The following is a 17,133-nucleotide window of genomic DNA, read 5'->3' on the forward strand; positions in this document are numbered from 1 at the left end:
TGGGAATGAACTTGCTCAGCCATGTCCCTAGCTCTGAAGTATTTTAACAACTTTGATGTCAGGCAGTAGGAAAGAACTCATATATGAGAAAACCCTATTTGTATGAATGCTTTGAGAAAGACTTTAGATATCACGTGGCAAATCCATTTACAGACTTTATTAGGACATCCTTACATGCTTCCTGTGCCTTCTGTTCATCTTCTGTTTGCACCGCACTGTCCCATGGTGACAGGTATTCTCCTGCCGCAGTGTATAGAATGGGATCCCATCATCTAAGTGGTCCATTGTTCATTTATGTATAAGTCAGGTTGTGATCATACTTTTCCTGTAGTGGTGTCTGTGAAAAGGTGGTGGGTAATTGTCCTGGTTTTAGTTTTCATATTTTCACAATTCCCTTGAGATGTTGTTTGTTATCCAGCCTGGTTTGCATGTCAGTTATTAGTCAAGGCTCCATTGGACCTCTTGATTCTCATGGGTCATCCTCCTTACTACAAGACCAGGAGTCGGAGATGTACCCCCAATGTGTCCTGTTTTGTCAACACATTTAACAATATTAATGTTAAAATGGTTATTAGAAGAGAATATAAGAAACATTAAGTAGAGCCGGGCGTGGTGGCACACGCCTTTAATCCAAGCATCCGGGAGGCAGAGGCAGGCGGTTCACTGTGAGTTCGAGGCCAGCTTGCTCTACAAAGCGCGTCCAGGACAGCCAAGGCTACACAGAAAGACCCTGTCTCGAAAAACCAAAACCAAAAAAAAAAAAATGAACATTAAGTACCTCATGTGTACTCAAGGCAGCATTTTTGTCTATCTGGTAGAGAGCAAACTAAGTGAGCAAACAACAACTTTTATAAGAACTAAAAATTAGCATTATGATACAATCAGTTTTCTTTTAACTAGGTATCTTTTTTCCTTAAGATGGATGCCATAGCTCAATCATGTTCATAGCTGCCTTATTTGGAATGCCAACCTGGATGTCACTCTGTGGAAGAATGGATAAAGAAACTTGGCACATTTACCCTATGGAATATTACTCAGCTATTAAAAACAAGGAAATCCTGAAATTTGTGGGCAAATGGATGGAACTAGAAATAATCATGCTGAGTGAGTTAACCCAGATCCATAGAGACACACATGGTATATCCTCACTTAAAATTGGACACCACCTTCTGTTTCTCTCATAGACATTATGTCAATGTGTACTGTGTAAAGATTCAAATGTTTATTTCTCTGCTTCCCTCCCCCAAAGGTAGTTGCAATCTTTGCACTGAGAATGTACTGTCTTCAGGCTGTCTAAACTTTGTTCCCCAATTGTCCTCTCCTAATACCATTAAAACAGCTTAACAGCCAATCACTAAGCTGAGCAGGGAATAGGAATGGACTTCCTTGTGGGAAGCTGCGCCCACATTCGCCATTACAAGATGGCGCTGACACCCTGTGTCCCATGCTGACAAACAACTAATCTGCGCATGTGCGAAGGGATTTTCCACTCGTTGTGCTCTGCCTCTCCCGTGGCATCATCTCGCCCGATGAGCAACAGCCAATCAGGGACTGACACATCCTAAGCGGAGGACAGTTTCCTATATAAGGGAGGGGTTTCTGCTGTTTGCGCTCTCTGTCTCCGTTTTTCGTGTTGTAAGCTTATGCTCTTCCTCTCAAGAGGCATTAAAGCTTTACTGCAGAAGGATCCTGTTTGTGTGTGCAGAGTCGTTCTTGCTGACGAGACGGTAACGCTAGCCACACTTCCTGGCAGCTCGGGAAGGAGAAGGAAGAGAGAGGACTTAGAGGATTCATCCACAGCAGAGGTCCAGCAGCCTCCATGAGAAATGAGCAGCTGGAGCAGAGACATCCATACAGTGCAAGTGTCTGGGGATTCACACTGGGAGGAAACCAGATTAGCAAAGAGTGTCAGGAGAAGATTAACACTGCTCAGTTCTTATGCAGTCAAGCTTACTACACAAATATAGTAGGCCAGACTCAATTATTTGCATGCTAGCCAGTTGAATAAAGAAAGCACAAACAAACACTGACATTTTATTTTTTATTATTTTTTATTTTTTGCACACATTTCTATTTTATTATGGCAAAAATGAAAGTGACACCTTCTCCCCAACTGCAATCAGTAAAACTTACCTCAAAAATAACTCAGTCCATAACAGGTCTGTTTCATAATTTTAAAAAGGGGAGGGGAAAGCCTTTACGTGAGATTTTAGACTCTATTTTCAAAGAGTGGGGGGAAAACCGAGAAACAAACCCACCAATGCCCACAAAGTGCAGTTGCCATCCTTCCCTCTAGAGATCATGGCCAAGGCTCCTGAGTCCAGTTACGCGTGTGGATTTGCTCAGCTGTTTAGCTGGTGTCCATCCTTGCCTTCTAAGCATCCAGCTGTACATCCAGCTCCTCAGCAGAAAGATGTTGCTTTGACTTCCTTGGCTGCCTCCACGGGTTCCTCTCCTGGTGCCGCCGCCACCAAAACCCCCAATCCACGGTTTACTGCCATGATACCTCTGTCAATGCTTTTGTGCAGGACTTCTCTGTGTATCACGCTATGATGTGACAAGCTGGATGTCATAGGATGGCCATCCGGAGGGACACCGTTATACTGCTCATAGCCTTCAGGGCGTTGGGCTTCCGTTCATCTGCTGTCCCTAAACTTCATCCAGAGTGATCTTAGTGCACAGCTGCTCTCTTCAACGTTCCAAATTCAGCAAAGAGTTCCTGAATATCAGCGTCTGGCACTCCGACGTTTGACACCAGCAGCTTCTCACCCATCTCCATGCCGGCTCCACCCCAGAAGCCTCTGTGGAACAGGTCCTGCTGCCACTTGTCAGGGAGCTGTTTAGGTCTGCTGTATGGTGCAGGCTGGTTTCTGCTAAGGTCTACAGTGCCAAGAGCGATGGCAGGCAGGTTTCAAGGGCCCACAGCCTCGGTTCACCCACACGGTTGCATGCACTGTGCCACTGTGGCTGCCCTGTGACCCCGGCCTCTCCTCAGCTGCTGCCTAGCTGGCTCAGGTTCACATTAATGGTGTCCATTTCGTCAGCCATCCCGTGAACACACACATTTTTAAAACAGTCACTAACATCTCTCTCTGTCTCTGCCTCTCTGTCTGTCCCTCTGTCTCTGCTTCTCTGTCTGTCCCTCTGTCTCTGTCTGTCTCTCTCTCTCTCTGTGTGTGTGTGTGTGTGTGAGTGTGTCTTTCAGTCTCTGTTTTTGTCTCATGATATAAGCTCCCAGTTGCTATTCCAGCCATATGTCTGCCTGTTTCCATGCTCACCTTCAGGATGGTCATGGCCTCATCTTCTGGCAGTGTACACAGTCCCCCAGTTAAATGCTTTCATCAACCTCAGGATGACAGGGACCTGTTCTGCTTGGCCACAAAAGGCAGACATTTTCCAGGACGACCCAAGAGCAGAGGCCAGGGTTAGGCTCATGAGTGCTGTCTCCTCCCACCACAGGGCCACACCTGGCCTAGGTAGTCTAGGCCAGAAAGAGCCATTCTCTCCCTGCCAGAGTCCCAGCACAAACAGCACTGATTGGTTGGAGGGCAGGAGCATGGTTTCTAGGGAATGTATCATTGTGGCCGCTAGGGGGCAGCAGGAGCCAAATGGCAGCCTAGAAAGAGCCCAGGTGCCTGGAAACCTGGGAAGCAGAGGATGCTGAGTAGGCTCCTTAGACAGTAATTCCACTGTGCTGAAGCAGATGCTTCTGAGCATTAACACCCCCGCTGCCCTTCGAAACTGCTGATCGACTTCGCAAGGTAACTGCCATCCATCCCTTTGAACGACAGCCCAACGCTGCATCCCTTCCATTTAGCAGGCAGGACTGGAAGCAACTGTGGCCTGCATGGCAGGAGCCCAGCATTGGCTGGAGTCTGAGCAGAGGCCAAAAGGAGATTCCTTTAGCTCTCCAAGGAAGACTGGCAGAAAGAAATTGTCCATTGAAAGCAAGTCCGAAGCAGCTGGAGAAGGGTCACACTGAGCACATTCAAAAATGAGAAGAAGATCGTAGCCAAGAAGCAAAGCCAAGTCGTAGGTAAGGATGGGAGCAGCTGCTTGGTCCTTTTGTGTGTTGGCTTGTTGCTGTGCTCCAGGAGCGCAGGGTGTGGCTGGTAATATTTGAAATGTAAATGTCTATCAAAGGTTGTTAATTTTAACGATGGATACTCATAACCACAGCGGCATATGTATATATGCACATATATATTTGTAATTTTCAAAACATGAAGTTAAACAATGCAAAGGCTGTAGGATAGTGGTAAAGTGTTTGTCTTGAAGAGACAGGAATGTAGTTTCCATCTCTAGCACTGGGAATAATCAGTATATATTCCTATGACTTTCAGTGTTTACTTAATTTTATCATATCAATAACTAATTAATACCAGCAGCCATTATTTCATTAGTATACCAAATATTCTCTGATATGTAGTGTTGCAGGACATGGAAGCACCACAGGGAACTTCCACTTTTCCTAGAAATTTGAGCTGTGTTTTGACATTTGAAAATACTACAGTGAAGGAGAGATAAACCTGTGTTTTAGGATCCCAAGTGCAGGATTGGAAGGGTCTTGAGAGAGAACAGGTGAGGTTAATCCACTAGAAGACCAACCACCTCATGCGGGAGCTTGATTGTTGCCAGTTGAAAAGATCCTGTGTGGCCGGGCGGGGTGGCGCACGACTTTAATCCCAGCACTCGGGAGGCAGAGGCGGGCGGATCGCTGTGAGTTCGAGGCGAGCCTGGTCTACAAAGTGAGTCCAGGACAGCCCAGGCTAACACAGAGAGACCCTGTCTCGAAAAAACAAACAAACAAAAAAAAGATCCTGTGACCAGACTCTGGGAGGAGATATATAAATGAGCCCAGAACTGGAGGCGGGGCTTTTTGGAGACTTGGGATATTTTGGCTGTTCATCGTTGCAGTTCAAGATGCTCCTAGAGAGAACTGCTTGAGGGAAGGCTTTGGGGCTCCGGCTCCTGCTGAGGTTCCAGGTTCTGATTACTCTAGGATTCAGCAGAAGAAATCTTCCAGATTGTGCCAGGAGAATTGTTCCTCGGAACTGATATCCTTACAGTTTTGTTATTGTGTCCATTAATCCTCAATTCCTATTGTTTTGGTTAGTCGGGTTATAAGTGACATATGCTTGGTCACTAAGTTGTTAATAAAATGTATTGGTTAAGAAAATTGAGCATACACTACTGACTGATAAACTGAATTTATTTTGATTTGTTCAAGTGCGCCCATTATTTTTATTTAACTTTTGGTTGTTGAGGTAGGGTCTTACTATGTGGCCCTGGCTGGCCTGGTATTTGCTATATAGAGCAGTAGTATCAAGACCCCATATCATGACTTCTCACAACCAGGTACGAAAACTAGGAAGGTGGAGTTGGGCAGATGGCTCAGAGGTTAAGGAGCAGTGTCTGCTTTTCCAAGCGTCCTGAGTTCAGTTCCCAGCAACAACATACTGACTCACAACCATCTATAATGAGATGTGGTGCCCTCTTCTGGCCTGCAGGAGTACATGCAGGCAGAACACTGTGTTCATAATAAATAAATAAATATTTTAATAAAGAAAGAAAGAAAGGCTTGCTCTTTGGTATTATATTTTGCCATTTTGTTAGTCTATTGATATTTTGCTGGGATTCAGAAAATGATACCCGGAGCCCCACATTATGGCCAGTTTGGATTCTATTCATCTTTCTTTCCCAAAGTACAGAGAAAGAAAGGCCTTTTGACTGAGAGATGACCCTTCCCAGGTGTAATAGTGATGGAATCCCATGACCCAGGCAAGAGTGACTTACCAGAAAGAGACTGATAGGCTGTCCTCTCAGACCCCCATCAGATGGTCATCTGGTCTTCTAGGGATATCACAAGACACTTTGTCCACATTTAGAAGAAAATATTTGTTCACCTCTGTATTCCTTTCTCCATGTGTCTCATAGCTTGTGGTTACTTTCCAATATCACAATTTATAACTCTTTCTTGTTACTGTAAATGGTTTTGTTTATCCTACTTTTTTGGGGGGGTTAGACAGAGTTTCTCTGTGTAACAACTATGGCTGTCCAGGAACTAGATCTCTAGACCATGCTGGCCTTGAACTAACACAGATACACCTGCCTCTGCCTCCCAAGTGGTGAGATTAAAAGCATGTGCCACCACTGCAGGCTTATCCACTATTTCTTGAAGGCGCAAACTCTTCGTATACTTTCCATGCTCTGTTTTTTTTCTCCTGACACATTAATAAATTCTGTTACAAGCACTGGGTTTGATGCAATTTTGGCAAGAATTATATATAGCCCCAATAACCAAAATAAAAATTTCAAAACATTGTACTTTTCATGCAGAGTGCACAGATTTTTTTGTGAAGATGATTCCAATATTATTTTTAAAAACATTTAAAAATAGAGAATGGAGCCATTTCTATAATAGCATCACTTTAAAAAACTAACATGATCTCTTTCTGACAGAGGGCTAATATCCCCTAATATCCAAATTATATATAAAGAACTTAAGAAATTAAAAACTCCCAAGTCAAACAATACAATTAAAAATGGGATAAAGAACTAAACAGAGAGTTCCCAACAAAGGAATATTGAATGGCCAAGAAACAGCTAAAGAAATGCTCAATGTCCCTAGTTATCAGGGAAATGCAAATCAAGCAACTTTGAGATTCCATCTTACAATGGCTAAGATCAAAAACTCAAGTGACATCACATGCTGGCAAGGATGTGAAGAAAGGGCAACACACCTCCTATGTTGGTGGGATGACAAACTTGTATAACTACTTTGATAATCAATCTTGTCTTTTCTCAGAAAATTGGGAATAGTGCTACCTCCAGACCCATCTATACGACTCCTGAGCATATGCCCAAACGATTCTCCAACCACACAACAAGGACATTTGCTCAGTTATGTTGATAGCAGTTTTATTTGTAATATCCAGAATCTGGAAACAACCTAGATGTCCCTCAACTGAAGAATGGATAAAGAAACTGTGGTATATTTACACACTGGAATATTATTCACCAATCAAACTCAAGGAAATCTTGAAATTTGCAGACAAATGGAAGGATCAAGACACAGTCATCCTGAGTGAGGTAACCCAACCCTTTTGGGAGGAGGTTAGACAGAGTTTCTCTGTGTAACAACTATGGCTGTCCAGGAACTAGATCTCTAGACCAGGCTGGCCTTGAACTAACACAGATACACCTGTCTCTGCCTCCCAAGTGGTGAGATTAAAGGCATGTGCCACCACTGCAGGCTTATCCACTATTTCTTGAAGGCACAAACTCTTCATGTACTTTCCATGCTGGGTTTTTTTTCTCCTGACACATTAATAAATTCTGTTACAAGCAATCTTGGCAAGAATTACATATAGCCCCAATAACCAAAATAAAAATTTCAAATTATTGTACTTTTAATGCAGAGTGCACAGATTTTTTGTGTGAAGAAGATTCCAATATTATTTTTAAAAACATTTGAAAAATAGAGAATGGATCCATTTTATAACAGCATCACTTCAAAAAACTAACATGACCACTTTCTGACAGAGGGCTAATATCCCCTAATATCCAAATTATATATAAAGAATTTAAGAAATTAAAAACTACCAAGTCAAACAATACAATTAAAAATGGGGTACAGAACTAAACAGAGAGTTCCCAACAAAGGAATATTGAATGGCCAAGAAACAGTTAAAGAAATGCTCAATATTCCTAGTCATCATGGAAATGCAAATCAAGCAACTTTGAGATTCCATCTTACAATGGCTAAGATCAAAAACTCAAGTGACATCACATGCTGGCAAGGATGTGAAGAAAGGGCAACACACCTGTTGGTGGGATGACAAACTTGTATAACTACTTTGATAATCAATCTTGTCTTTTCTCAGAAAATTGGGAATAGTGCTACCTCAAGACCCATCTATACGACTCCTGGGCATATGCCCAAACGAATCTCCAACCATACAACAAGGACATTTGCTCAATTATGTTGATAGCAGTTTTATTTGTAATATCCAGAATCTGGAAACAACCTAGATGTCCCTCAACTGAAGAATGGATAAAGAAACTGTGGTATATTTACACACTGGAATATTATTCACCTATCAAACTCAAGGAAATCTTGAAATTTGCAGACAAATGGATGGATCAAGACACAGTCATCCTGAGTGAGGTAACCCAACCCTGAAAGACCCAAATGGTATGTGCTCACTTATAAGTGGATATTAGCCCAACATAGATGTCCTCTGAGAAACTCCACCCTGCAGGGGATTGGGACAGATGCTGGGTCTGGCTGCTGGACTCTGAACACAGCTCTGAGAGTGGTATGGAAAGTGGGGATAGAAGGACCCAGAGAGCTCAGGCGCCCCGTTAGGAGGCCATCAGTCTCGACAGATCTGGACCAGGGTGTGAGTGTGGGCTGCACAAACTGATACACCAACCAAGGACATTGCAAACAGAGAACCAGAAGCCCTGTTCAGCCCTAGCAGATGGACAGCTCATTCTCCACATTGGCAGGGTAGGAGAGCAGAAACTGGCTCTGACAAGAACTCAGGTGCTGGTGATTTGATCACTGACCCTTGTCACGGTGGCCTTGGGGGGACACAGAGAAAGGGTATGCAGGCTATCCTCATGAGAACTGATGGGCTGAGCTTAGAAGGTGGGGGCTGTCCCCCAAGTCATCTGATACCTAGGGGAGGGGAATATGGTGGAAGAAGGAGGGAGAGTTGGACGGGAAGATAAGAGCAAGGGGACAACAATTGGGACAGAATGTGGATAAATTATAATAAATTTAAAAATTTTAAGCTGACTAGACGAAACTGAAGAAATATCACAAATGTGTTATGTTTTATTGTTCTAAGGAAATGTCTCAGGCTTGGTATTTTATGTAGAAAAAAGATTTACTATTCTCAAAGTTGTGAAATCTGAAACATATTACCCCGTGTAGAATTCACTAGGAAGGCATCAACCTCTGGGAATAGAAGAGTCTGTAACACAAGCAACCACACTGACAGGCAGTAAAGCAGAAAGATGTGATGATTTACCCTTTTTCAAGCCTCTCTCAGACACTAAGTCAAGGAAGGCCCCACTCAAAGACTCCACTCAGCTTGTCCATTGTGCCTTCTTTGCAAGACACACAGCCACACTATGACACCCTTGCCTTCTGTACCTCATCCATGGAGCTCACGGGATTCCCTTGCAAGGATGGGTGGTGACTCTGCTGTCAGGCTTAGTTTTGACTGTTCCTTCTTTTCCATCTTCCGTTATTATAGAGATTGGGAGCTCCTTCGTAGTCATGTGACACAGAAAGTGCTATGTTTGCAGATGTGGAGAAGAAACATCTGTGGTTTTTTTGTTTGTTTGTTTAATTTCGTAATTATATTTATGTACAGAAAACTTAGTGTACATTTAGCCCAGCTTAGTGGCGAGCTCTTTAGCCTTTGCCTTTTCCAGTTTGGCAATTCGAGCCACAGATTTAGGAGCCAGGACGTTGCCTCCCCAGTGGCGACGGATCTCATCATATCTATCGTTATAATTGGTCCTGATAGCTTCCACCAGCTTAGCCAGAGCACCCTTGTCTTCTGAGTTAACTTGTGTGAAGGCAACAGTGGTGCAAGTCTTCCTGTGGACCAGCCACCCCAGCCTGGCCTTTCTCTTGATGATGCAGTAATGGACCCCCATCTTTCGACATAGGGTAGGCAGGAAGACCACCAGCTCAATGGGGTCTACATCATGGGCAATCACCACCAGCTGAGCCTTCTTGTTCTCCACCAAGGTAGTGACTGTATTGACCCCTGCTCGAAGGACAGGTGGTCTCTTAGTCGGGACGTCCTCTTTCCCAGCGGTTTTCTTCTCCGCTCGCGCCAGCAGCCTTATGTTCTTCTCCTGCTTTGTATCTGGACTGTACTTGTGCGCGAGCTTAAGCAGCTGGGTAGCTGTCTGCCGGTCCAGGGCCTGGGTGAACTGGTTAATGGCGGGAGGTACCTTGAGCCGCTTGTAGAGGATGGCCCTCTGCCGCTGCAGTCTGATGTAGCGGGGCCATTTGATGAAGCGAGTGAGATCTCTTTTGGGCTGGATGTCCTGCCCGATGCCGAAGTTCTTGGGCCACTTTTCAAACACAGGGTGGACCACCTTCTTGTCCTCCTGTTTCTTCACCATGGCGGGGGCCGGGGCCACCTTCTTCCCCTTGGCTTTCTTTCCCTTGGGCATCTTGCTCGGCTGGAGGAGAGAGCGCATCTGTGTTTTTGTGTCTCTTCAAAAGACAGTTTCCATTCTGTCTGCTAGGATGAGGGAAAATGCCTTCCTGTTGTCACTGCATGATTACCTGAGCATCTGGTGCACTTGAATTTGAAGTGCTCATGGCTGTTTCCAAATGTGTGAGCAAATGTCTGGATGGGATGGATTTCCAGACTGCATTTATTGTTCCTGGGGAGTTTTAGTTATACACAGCAATCTCTGCTCCTTACACACCTACTGCATAAATAATTATGCACCATTCTATATTTAGGCCAGCATTTTCTTTGAGTTTCGGTTGTCCATGAGGGAATGTACAGAGAGTGCTGTGTGCTGACACACACTAGTTCCTCTCATGGTCTCTGTGGCCATTCATCTTCTGGATGTCTCTGCCATCCTGCCCTCAGCAGGAGCTATGTTCAGGTATGGTAGGACCATCTACAGGAAGGAAACCGACCCAGGTTTATGCATGTTTCGTGGAGTCTGGTACCTCAGAGCACAGCCTCGAGAATTGAACTGCTAGAGTCAGAATCCCAGCCCAGCCACTGTGCAGCAGTTTAACCTTGGGTAACGTCCCTTCTCTGATCTTGTCTCATTTCCCTTGCCATTCAAATGATGACAATAACACCTACTGTACAGTATTGTTGTGAGAAATAGAGTGTTAACCATCAAACTGGCTCAGTACACAGAGTATAAGACTGGTTTATGCAGCTAATGAACTCTGGTCCTGGAAGCAACTGTTGTATAGTGCTCTGTGAGAGAGGAACTCAGGGAGAAGATTAAGTGTATCCTGTATCCTGGATGGGATCCTGGGGCAGGAATAAACTAAGGGACTACAGAGAAGAGCTGGATTCTTCTTAGGTCACCAGATCAGGTGGAGTGAAGGGCCTCAGCTGAGAAAGGGAGTTCATTCCTCATAGTCCCAGCTTAGATTTGGATATCCATTGAAGACCAGATTTCAACCTTAACCAGCAGAGCCCTACAGCTCTGAGGTTACATTCTTACTAACCTGAGATCAGCATCACCTATCCCCAGCACAAGGCTGAAAGGCTGGAGTCAGTAAGGGTATCCAGGGACAGATGAGCTCCGGTTCCCAACCTGTGCACTCCAGGATGTCCTTGAGCATCAGGTCTCTGCTTGGTTGCCTGTGTGTTCTTTGCTACTCAATTAACCATTGAAAGGTGAAAATAAATCTTTTATAAAAAATGGAGGGAGTTGGCCACTGGTCTGCTTCTGCCTGAAGCTCCGATGCAGGAAGAAGCAGGAGCCACCAGTGAGGAGAGAAAGCCAGCTGAGGGATGAAGACAGAGGCAAGAGACACAGCAATTGCTGGACTGTGGAGGCCAGGCCAGTCCCACTCAGGACACATTGACTTGGGCCTCCACTGCTCTTCAGAGATGTAGTGTTTGTCTTGAGGTTTTTATCTGGAAGAGGCATTGTCCTCTGCCTTCACTTTAGTCCAGGCAAATAAGATGATGGTGTGAAGCCTGGAGCCACAAATGGACTAAGAAATGGATTGACTATGATGTAGTTGTTTCCTCCTCCTCCTCTTCCTCCTCCTCCTCCTTCTCCTCCCTCCTCCTCCTGTTTTAAAAGTTCCTGTAGTCTCTCCCACAAGGAAACTCAGTATTCCACAATGTTCACTATTTGAACCTTGATACCTGGCTCAGGAAATAAAAGTATCATTTTTTTAAAAGCACTGTCTTTCTGGATTTTTGTCTGTTTGCTTATTTGAGACACAGTCTCACATTGTAACCTGGTCTCAAAGGTGAAGCTGCCCTTGGACTCCTGATCCACCTCCTGACTGGGGGTTTCAGAGTTCTTATCTTACCCAGACAGTGCACAGAGTATGGGGTGGGGATGGGGAGCTCAGTTTAGCAGCCCCTACTTCATGAATGACAGAGAAACAGAGCATTAGTGCAGGAGGGAGAGGGTGGTGACATGAGAGCCTGTGTCTATAGCTGCCTCGCATCTCCCACCCTGATTCCTGGAACTTGACCAGGGGACCTCCCTGTGTCTCACAGCTTAAATCCACTTTTTGGTGTGTTTTTTTGTTTTGTGTTATAGACAGAGTTTCTCTGTGTAACAGCTCTGGCTGTCCTGGAACTCACTCTGTAGCCCAGGCTGGCCTTGAACTCACATAGATCTGCCTGCTTCTGCCTTGCAAGTGCTGGGATTAAAGGCTTGTGCCACCACTGCCCAGCCCTTAAATCCACTTTCTACATATGTAGACTCATTATATCAGTTCTGTTCATGCAGAGAACCTTCATAATACAGCTCTGTTTTTGTTTTGGTGTGTGCTGGAGATACATTTGCCTACCTATACACGTATTTTTGGACCCTAGAGTTTACTTGGGTAGTAGGGGGTCGTCGCAAGAGACCGCTCGAGGACCACAGTGTTGATGTAAAAGCACAAGGTTTATTGTTGACGCATGTCAGGGGGCCTCAGCACTCACTCGGGAGGCAGGCACCCCGAATCATTGTTACAGACTACTTTTAAAGGCTAAACCCGCAAAGGGTAGAAGGGGCTGCATGCCCTATGTTAGGATTGGCTCTGGTGGTCGCTAGGGGTGCTTGTCTAATTATTATTGGCTATTGCAGGGGTCGTTGGCCTCGGGAGCTGTTCTTGGCAAAGAGGGGTGTTGAGGAGTTTCCAGAGAATTTCCAGATGGTAATTGTTTACCTTAGTTGAAATGGTTTATCTCAGTTGGCCACCTTGATCTCAGAAACTGAAGCTAAGCTGGCCTTTAATTCTCTCTGGGTCATTTTTCCAAGCTTGTCTGGGTCAAGTACTCAGGCTGGCTGAGAGAGAGCCTTACAGTATCTACACACACACATACACACATACACACACAGAATCTGTTTCTTGCTTCCCACATCCCCCCAGTATTGTCCAAAGTGTACCAGGTGAAAAGTAGCTACAGTTTACCTGAACCCTGCATGCAGCCACAAAATAAAAATCTTGTTTCCTAAACTCTCTCTTTAAGTGTTAACATTCTGGGCAGTTGTGGGGCAGACGTGTAGGGGACGGGCTATATGGCCAATGTTCAGCTTTCTTGTCGGAGTCTAGGTTCCCATTTCTCCAGCAGTCTGCCATTTACCTGAAACCAGCTGGCCCTGTCGTGGTTTGGCAGTTAGACCTTTCGTGGTTTATTGTGGGGGCTGGTCATTCTAAGATTCCCAAGCTACTCCTTTCTGGCTATAAACTAGCTTTTCCAGTAAGACTCTGGTGAGATCAGATTAAAGGCCAGCTGCCTGCGAGCAACAGTTCCGGGAACTTTTTCCTGATTAACCGGATTTTCCCAACTTCTTTCTCTCTCTGGAATTTCTCTCCTGCAATTAGTGCAGCGGTAAAGGTAGATACCTGCAGGAGTACTCCAGAGTTAGGTATCCATACCAACCCTTGCTTATGCAAAAACCCATGCTTCTATGCCTATATAACCTCTGTGAAATTTTTCAATAAATGTAATTGATCAGAATCCAGACTTGCCTCCTTCTTCGTGTCTTGTGTTCTGTCCTCATACAGGAAAATTCTCCTCCTGAGCGTGAGTCGAACCTCGGCGGGCCGGGACACAGAGGGTTAAGTCCATGGCAGCTGAGTAATGGGCCATACATGTTATCTTCCTTGCTTCCAGGAGGAAGAAGGGCAAGTGCCTGCTGAGGGCCTTGAAGGGAGCTGAGACAAGCTCCAAGGTCCCAAGGCGTTGAAGGCGTGGTCACTGCACACCTAGGGAGGAGCAGGCAGCTGAGCAGCAGGAGCTGGAGTGGCTGGTCCTCCCTGGGGCAGGGTGAGAAGACAAAGGGGTTGAGTATAGGAGGACAGGCACAAGCGCTATGGAAATGAAAAGCTCTGCAGATCCGGAAAAGGACTGGCCCTGGGCTGGAAGCCTGGGCCAGGACGCACTGAGCTGCTTCCCTTCTGCTCATGTCACTCAAGACACACTAGCCAATCAGAGCCATGAAGCAGAATTGTCAGCAGGAAGAGGAGGAGAGTTATTCCTGGTCCTATGGTGCAGGTTCCACTCTGTAGCTGAGCAGGCTTTAATGGTTTAGAGTGATGTGGTGAAGGCAACTGCTGTGTACTGTGAGGGGAGCTCCCGCTAGATCGGAAGTAGAGACATGGTGAGCACAGGGTCACTGCCCACAACCAGGAGGAGCAGGCAGCTGAGCAGGGGGAGCTGGTGTGGCGGGTCCTCCCTGGGGTGGTCCTAGTCACTCTTTGGACCAGACTGTGGCCTCTGAATGGGGACTGCTCATTGTGCTCTATTAGTTTGCGTAGATTGAGGAGTCATTGTCATTGGTTTCTATAGTCTTTATATTAGCATGTATGCAGCCGGGCTGTACGCTGAAATAGAAATCCCGCCATGCGGCAGATCCATACTAGTTTTTTGTTTGCTTGTTTGTTTGTTTGGTTTTTTTTTTTAATAGGAAGGGAATACTGAGACAGTCTTTGGAGCCTGACTAGACAAGGAAATGGCTTGGAGAATCGGAGGAAATCCTTTTACAAGTCTTCTTAGCGTAGAAGGTGCAAGCTCATGTGCTGGAGTACAGGTGTGGTGGAGGGGATGGGAGGAATTCCCTCTACAAGTCTATCTTCGCTCGTGTGCAGAAAGTGCACACGCATGCAAACAAGGTGCCCACGTGCTTTAATAGACCTGAATCCTGCCTGCTGGTGGTGGCTTGTTTCAGAAGACATGCTTCCTGGGCGGCTTTGTATTTTCCGTTTTCCCATGGACATCAGTGCCTCTAGGGGTGGCTCCATTTCTGCCTGTTTACTAACACTGCATTTCTTCTTTTTTCTTTTTCTTTTCTGTTTCTGAGACAGAGTTTCTCTGTTTAGCGCTGGCTGTCCTAGACTCACTTTGTAGATCAGGCTGGCCTGGAGCTCACAGAGATCCTCCTGCCTCTGCTCCCCAGAGTGCTGGAATTGCAGGCGTGCACCACCACACCCTGCACACTGCTATCCTCACCCTTTTTTCATTCTGTGGAGAGTTGTTCAGTTTCCATGAGTTTTAAGCTTTGTCTTGTGTCTGTTGGTGATGGTGTGCCCCTTTAATCCTTGGTGGTCTGATAGTTTGCAAGGTCACTACAGCGTCTTTGTATCTGTTGAGACTTGCGCTGCGTTTGAGTATCATTAATTTTGGAGAGTGTTGCATGAGTTGTGAGACGGGGGGGGGGGTGGGGTATATTCATTTGTGTTTGGGTAGAATGTTCTGTAAATATAACTTTGGTTGTTTTGGGTTTTAATTTTGGTTACCTGGGGTAGTTATCGGGTTTTTTTCCCTTCTAAAGGACCCGTTTCTTGGTAAGAGTGAGATACTGAAGTCTACCACTATTAGTGCATGAAGGTCCTTGGCGATTTAAGGCTGTTTCTTTAACGGTGTTGGGTGCTCTGGTGTTGGGACATAGGTGTTAAGAATTTAAAAGATATCATGGTACTCTTTTCTTTGAATACGTAGTGTCCTTCCCATCTCTCGATGACTTTTTGTTTGAAGTGAAGTGTATTTTTTAGATATTAAAGTGGCCATAGCAGCTTGATTCTTAGGTCCATTTGCTCAGAGCCTCTTTTTGCCGCCCTTTGCCTTGAGGCGATGTCTGTCCTTGCTGTTGAACTGTATTTGTTGTAGGCAGTAGAAGGATGGATTCTGTTTTAGCATCCATTCTGGAAGCCGAAGTCTTTTTATTGGTAAGTTGAAGTCGTAGATATTGACAGATATCAATGAAAAATGATTATTAATTCCTGGTGTTTTGTTGTTGTTGTTGGCTGTGGTGTGTTAGTGTGTATATATATGTGTGTGTGTATGTCACAAGTGTATGGCATGTATGTACACCTTCTGTTCTTTTGGTTTTGCTAATGTGAGGTTATTTATGTCCAGTGTCTTCATGGGCATTGTTAACTTCCTTGAGTTGGATTTTTCCTTCTACCAGGTTGTGTCAGGCTATGTTTGTAGATAAATATTGTTAAAAATTGACTTTATCAGAGAATATCTTATTTTATCCATTTATGGTGATTGAAACTTTTCTTGTATAGTAATCCAGGTTGCAGCACATGTGTCCAAGCCCTTCTGCTTTTAGAGTCTGCATTGAGAGACAGATACAATTCTAAGAAGTCAGCCTGTATATTTTACTTGGTTGTTGTGTTTTATATTTTGTTGCAGTTTTTCATGTTCTTTCTCATATCTAGTGTTTTTATTATTATGTGGCAAGGGGAATTTCTTTCCTGGACCAATCTATTTTGTTATTTTGCATGCTTCTTTTTGTTTGTTTGTTTGTTTGTTTTTCAAGATAGGGTTTCTCTGTGTAGCCTTGGCTGTCCTGGTCTCACTTTGTAGACCAGGCTGGCCTCAAACTCACAGCGATTGGCCTGCCTCTGCCTCCTGAGTGCTGAGATTAAAGGCGTTCGTCAGCACCTCCCAGCTTGCATGCTTCTTGTACCTTGATAGACATCCTCTTTAAGTTAGGAAATTTTTCTTTTTATAGATTTGTTGAAACTATTTTCTGGACCTCTGAGGTGGTATTTTTCTCCTTCCTCTATTGCAGTTAGTCATAGTTTTGGTCTTCTCATAAGATCCCAGAGTCCCCAGATGTTTTGTGCCAGGAAATTTAGATTGTATCCTTTTTTTTAAACGAGTGTCTCCATTTTCTTCTATTGTATCATCAATGCTTGAGATTTCCCTTTAATATACAATCTGAGAGGGAATCCTGCCACTGTCCTTCCTTGTAGTCCTAAGACTTTCATTTCCAGGATTCCCCATTGTCAGCTTTCTTTATTGTTTCTATTTCCATTTTTAGATTTTTGAACTGTTTTATGTTTTCATTCAAGCATTGTTTAGTGTATCTTGGTTTTATTTAAGGGGTTTATTGGGTTTCTCCAGTTATTTGTATTTTCCTGGATCTCTTTAA

General features: G+C 44.7%; 2 protein-coding genes across 2 annotated transcripts in view; one reads left to right on the forward strand and one right to left on the reverse strand.

Moving 5' to 3' along the window:
* The window catches only part of LOC311583833 (uncharacterized protein), a 122,581-nt gene that overhangs the window by 18,931 nt on the left and 86,517 nt on the right, over window positions 1–17,133 (forward strand). The window lies entirely within an intron of this gene.
* LOC311583852 (large ribosomal subunit protein eL8-like) lies at window positions 9,378–10,212 on the reverse strand. Its single transcript, XM_084757770.1, has one exon. The coding sequence runs from the start codon at window positions 10,204–10,206 to the stop codon at window positions 9,406–9,408; it is 801 nt and encodes a 266-aa protein (XP_084613896.1). The 5' UTR covers window positions 10,207–10,212; the 3' UTR covers window positions 9,378–9,405.

Source organism: Acomys minous (genome assembly GCF_964271855.1).
Source record: "Acomys minous genome assembly, chromosome: 14".
NCBI classification, from domain to species: domain Eukaryota; kingdom Metazoa; phylum Chordata; class Mammalia; order Rodentia; family Muridae; genus Acomys; species Acomys minous.